The 5,998-nt window shown below is 38.0% G+C and overlaps 1 protein-coding gene across 1 annotated transcript; it reads left to right on the top strand.

Moving 5' to 3' along the window:
• Positions 1-4,842: 4,842 nt before the first annotated feature.
• On the top strand, positions 4,843-5,792 carry LOC102747461 (olfactory receptor 52A1-like). The gene is given in 2 exon segments (XM_031026950.2): positions 4,843-5,428; positions 5,431-5,792. Coding segments are annotated over 2 exon segments (948 nt in total).
• The last annotated feature ends 206 nt before the right edge of the window (positions 5,793-5,998 follow it).

Genomic DNA, 5,998 nt, shown 5'->3' with positions numbered 1-5,998 from the left:
TGTGTTCCTTTCTGGTCTATGTTGCTTTTAGGCTCTCTCTTTGCTTAGAGGACCCCTTTCAAGATTTCTTGTAGGGCTGGTTTCGTGTTTGCAAATTCCTTTAGTTTTTGTTTGTCCTGGAAACTTTTTATCTCTCCTTCTATTTTCAATGACAGCCTAGCTGGATATAGTATTCTTGGCTGCATATTTTTCTCATTTAGTGCCCTGAATATATCCTGCCAGTCCTTTCTGGCCTGCCAGCCAGATAGGTGGATAGGTCTGTTGCCAATCTAATGTTTCTCCCGTTGTAGGTTACAGATCTCTTGTCCCAAGCTGCTTTCAGGATTTTCTCTTTGTCTCTGAGACTCGTAAGTTATTAGATGTCGGGGTGTTGACCTATTTTTATTGATTTTGAGGGGGTTTCTCTGTGCCTCCTGGATTTTGATGCCTGTTTCCTTCCCCAAATTAGGGAAGTTCTCTGCTATTATTTGCTCCAATATACCTTCTGCCCCCCTTTCTATTTCTTCTTCTTCTGGGATCCCAATTATTCTAATATTGTTTCATCTTATGGTATCACTTATCTCTCGAATTCTGCCCTTGTGATCCACTAGTTATTTGTCTCTCTTTTTCTCAACTTCTTGATTTTCCATCATTTGGTCTTCTATATCACTGTTTCTCTCTTCTGCCTCATTGATCCTAGCAGTTAGAGCCTCGCCTCCATTTTTGTTTACACCTCTTAATAGCCTTTTTGATTTTGACTTGGTTAGATTTTAGTTCTTTTATTTCTCCAGAAAAGGTTTCTCTAGTATCTTCCATGCTTTTTTCTAGCCCAGCTAGTATCTTTAAAATCATCATTCTGAACTCAAGTTCTGACATCTTACTAGTGTCCATATTGATTAGGTCCCTGGCAGTCTGTACTGCCTTGTGTCCTTTTTTTGGGGTGATTTTTTCCATATTGTCATTTTGTCCAGAGTAGAATAGATAATGAGAGAACAAAATGCTAGCAGGGTAACAATGACCCCAGAAAAATATACACTAAACAAATTAGAAGAGACCTGAAACTGGGGGAAAAGAAATGGAAAGAAAGAAGAAAGAAAAAAAAAAAGAAAGAAAAAGATAAAAAAAACAAAAAAAAGAATATGATCAAATATGAACTGGCTGGTGCATAGATCAGTGCCACACACTAGATTCTGGGTATATTTTGGTCTGTTAGAAGAAAGTGCCTCCCAAAATTTTAAAGAAAGAAAAACTTATATATGTACAAAAATAAGGGTAAATATGATGAAGGGATGGAATATGACTGTGAAGATGAAAATTATAAAAGATTTTATAAAAGGAATTGATAAGATAAGAAGTTGGTTGCAAAAAGAAGGAAGAGGATTAAAATAAAAAAGGGAGACAGTGTATCATGCAGGAGACTAGAGCAAAGCTATACACTAGAGATTTAGGGTATATTTTGGTTTGTTAGAAGAAAGTGTATCCCAAAATTTTAAAAGAGAGAACAACATATATATGTATATGTATATATACATACATGTATATGTATACACATATATATCAAAAATAAGTTTAACTACTATGAAGGGATAGAATATGACTCTAAAAATGAAAAATAAAAAAAAATTTTTTTAAAGGGATTGATGAGATGTTGGTTGTAAAAGGGAAAAGAAAAGTTCAAAAAAAAAAAAAAGACCAAAAAAGAAAATAAAAAAAATTAACTTTGGAAGACTAAAGAATCACGGGGAAAATAGCCATGAATCTATGTGCAGTATTCCCCTATTGCTGGAGTTCTACCATTCTCATTGATCAGTAAACTTGATCTTGGCTGGCTGTTCTTGCTGATCTTCTGGGGAAGGGGCCTGTTGCAGTGATTCTCAGGTGTCTTTCCTGGAGGTGGAATTGCCCTGCCCTTGCTGGGTTTGCTCTCAGGAGCTTTTGTTCCCTGCAAGCTTTCTGTATAGCGTTGGAGGACAAGAGTGAAAATGGCAGCCTCCCAATCTCCACTCTGGAGGAGCCAAGAACTTGGGGACCCACTCCTCAGTGAGCCCCCAGAGAAAAGCAATCAGTCACTCCTGTCTCCCTGGTCTCTGGCCGCACTCTGTGCTCACCCAGCCTGTGACCGAGCATTTCTATCTCTGGCACAGGACCCCGTTTGGAATCTCCAAACCCAGCAGATTCCTGTGGTGGGCTCCTGTGCTGCTCCTCCCGGGGTATGATGTGGAGTCTCCCCGGATCTGCCACTTGTTGGGTCCCTGCTGGAGGATCAGTGGCCTTACTATGCCGCAGATCACAGTTTATGGCAACCCCAAGCTGAGAGCCCACTCCTCGCTCTGTCTCTGCAGCCGGCTTCCCCACTCCAATACCTGGGAGCTCTGCCGCACTCAGGCACCCCCAGTCTTTCTGTGACCCTGAAGGTCCTGAGACCACACTGTCCCAGCGAGGGTTCCACCCCCGGCTTAGCCCCTGGAGCAATGTCCCTAGCAGAGCCAACTTCTAAAATTTCCGATTTTGTTGCTGCTCTATCACTTGCCAGTAGCAGCTGACGGAGGCCCCCTCCCCCACCGTCCATCTTGCCGAATATCGCCTCAGATTCACTTCTCCACTCGTCCTACCTTCCAGAAAGTGGTCGCTTTTCTGTTCAGAGAGTTGGGGCTCTTCTTTTCTTTGATCTCCTGTTGAGTTTGTAGGTGTTCAGAATGGTTTGATCCCTATCCAGCTGAATTTCTGGGACCAGACGAAATTTAGGTCTCCTTCTCCTCCACCATTTTGCTCCTCCCCCTCCTGTATTATTTATATTTATATTTAATATATATTTATTATACAAATATATTAGTATTTACATATTTATAATAATATATACATATTTATAATGTATATACTTATATATGATGTATCTTTGTATTTATATATTATGTATGTAATATATATTATAATTATATAAATTTATATACTGTATTTACATATAATATATTTGTATTTATATTAATATATATTTTTATTTATTTATAAATATGTATTATAAATATATAAGCAATACAAATATATATTTGTATTACAATACAACATAATACAAATATATTACATATATATGTATTACAATATAGTATACAATATATTATTTTAAATATATTAATACTTATAAATACATATGCTATACTATATGGAATTTTATCCTTACATTGTCAGGCATTTCTAAAGATATCTAGGATGTATTGCCTTCTATAGTTTCTTTAGATTCTGCCTTTGTCTACTCATGTCACCTTGATAAGATATATTGGTGCTTTTCAGCAATGAGTTCCAGGGAATCCACCACTTGCTCATCTAAACTCATTTATTTGGACATCATAGGGAATTTCTTTTCACAAAATTTCTTATTGTTTTAATATATATCTCTTTATTGCCTTGGTCATAGTTAATTGATATATGTAGCTACAGAAGATCATATAATGATCTCCTACTCTCAATCAACTAGCAAAGTATTTTAGATTTTATTGCATTAGGGACTTCCTAGTTATACCCACATACATATTCCTACTGACTGTGAACCAGTCTATTTTTTCCTATAATTTTACAACAGTAAAATAGTTTCTCTTCAAAGAAAAATATATAAAATCCCATTCAGAGTGGTATTCCCTATTCAATGATTCAGCTATGACAAAATCATAAGGAAAACAGAATGAAACTTTGGGATGACTTTAAGCTTGTAGAATAGCTAATGAAAAAGTAAAAAAGAGTATAGAACGTTATCTTAAAGTTTATTGAATAAATTTCTAAAGAAAGAGAGCAGGCAAATTATAAAAATTTCAGAAGGTTGGGGTGGATGTGAAATGGGACAATGTAATCAAAAGTAGCAAATTATATGCTTGGTCAACTAACACCAGTAAAATGAATGAAAGCACCTAGGTTTAGGCTGAGCTCCATTATGGACAGTAGAGTGGCTCACAGCCAATCCTGCCTTTTTGCATCTGAAACACATTAATATCAAAATATTTAAGCTACACTGGTTTTTCAATAGATCTGTTTTTGTATGTTACCATCCTATCCTAATTTATGGTACTTCTTTTTCAATTGATTTCCTATCTATCTTCTCAACTTTCTGTCTCCTCTAAGCTCTGTGAGGACTTACATCATCATCTACCCCATTCTGCTTACACATCCACTCTGAAAGCTAACCGTCCAGATTTATCCCAGTGAGTCAAATATTCTCTGCTTCTACTGGTAAAAGAACAACTCCTCCACATTAGTTCCAAGAACTGGGTAATGGGTCTGCACACTGTCAACTCAACCAGCATTTGCTGAAAGAACAAAATCTCCTTCACTCTCTCACCTGAGAGTCAATTTCTAAGATTTGTAAGGAGGTGTTTTGCTCCCTAAACCAGAGAAAATGAGAAGACTGGGAAAGGCTGTCACTTTCCAGAGATTCTAAACTTTGAACAAAATGGACAGGGCTATGGGATTGAGAATCTATTCTACAACTTCAAGTGCTACAAAGGGATTTCACCTAATCTGCAATGTGTTTGGAGTTTGTAGAGGGATATAGACAAAAAAGTTAATGTCATCTGTAGCACCTTCTGAGGACATTTCAGAACCTAGCAAGATCGATGTTCGTAGAGTCATAAATTCCATTTCTACAACTTCCTTATGCACAAATACCTGCGTTGGCTTTGAGAAAAGATATTCAAGAATCCTATCTAATACAGACTTAAGTTGATTCTCAAAGATTCAAAGTCATGTGGCCACATTTCCATCCATGTTTTTTCATGTTATAGAAGAAATGATGAGAATTCCCCTGTTCCTTTTCATCCATAATTTTTCTCTGAATAGGTATCAGAATCAATGGTGAGAAAAGGATTTATTGACCTGATGGGATCTACAAACATATCATATCTGAACCCACAAATAGTGACCCTGGTTGGGATCCCTGGACTAGAACATGTGCAGTTTTGGATCGGATTTCCCTTCCTTGGAGTGTGCCTGGTGGCTCTGCTGGGGAACATCTTCTTGTTAATCATCATCCCTACAGAACGCCATCTTCACCAACCCTTGTACATCTTCCTAGCAGTTTTGGCAGCCACTGACCTAGGTCTCTGTGTAGCCATTGCTCCCAAGATGTTGGCCATCTTCTGGTTTGGCTCCTGCTCCATGGCTTTCGATGCTTGCCTCACTCAGTTCTTCTTCATCCATGCCTTGCAGGGCATGGAATCTGGTATCCTGTTGGCCATGGCCTTTGACCACTACATTGCCATCTGTAATCCTTTGAGGCACACATCCATCCTTACACCTCTCTTTCTAGTTCAAATGGTATTGATGGTGGCCATCCGGGCAATGGTGCTTGTTGGAATTTTACCCATTCTACTTAAACGCTTGCAACTTTTCCAGTCTGTGATTATTTTTCATTCCTACTGTGAACACATGGCAGTTGTGAAGCTGGCTGCAGAAGATGTCCATATTAAAGATCATATGGGCTCTTTGTGGCCTTTGCAATTCTAGGTTTTGATATGATCTTTGTCTTCATCTCCTACATTCTGATTTTTCAGGCTGTTTTTCATCTTCCCCAGAAGGAGGCAAGACTCAAAGCATTCAATACATGTACTGCCCATATTGCTGTCTTCCTGGAGTTTTATATCCTTGCCTTTTTTTCCTTCTTCAGCCACCGCTTTGGACATGTATCACCCTATGTTCATATCCTCTTGTCTACCATCTATCTGCTTGTGCCCCCTGCCCTTAACCCCATTATCTATGGTGTGAAGACCAAGGAGATCCACATGAGGGTTGTTCAGATTTGTATTCTGAAGCCTGACACTAAGCAGTGATCCAAAAATACTATGACACAGGAAAAATATATATTTACCCATTTAAGATGCAAACTCCTTGTACTATGTCTATGTTGGTGAAACTTTTACCTGATAAGGATCTCCTCTAAAGGATTTATGTTCCTCAAACAAAAGAACTCAGATGTGAGATGAATCTGAGTGAAAAGTACATATATATATATATATCATAAGTTCCTATCATCTCC

The sequence above is a fragment of the Leptonychotes weddellii genome, chromosome 11 (assembly GCF_054177405.1).
Source record: "Leptonychotes weddellii isolate Sample4059 chromosome 11, ASM5417740v2, whole genome shotgun sequence".
In the NCBI taxonomy this organism is placed as follows: Eukaryota; Metazoa; Chordata; class Mammalia; order Carnivora; family Phocidae; genus Leptonychotes; species Leptonychotes weddellii.
The sequence above is the reverse complement of the archived record's forward strand: the minus strand, read 5'-3'. Positions and strand labels throughout refer to the sequence as shown.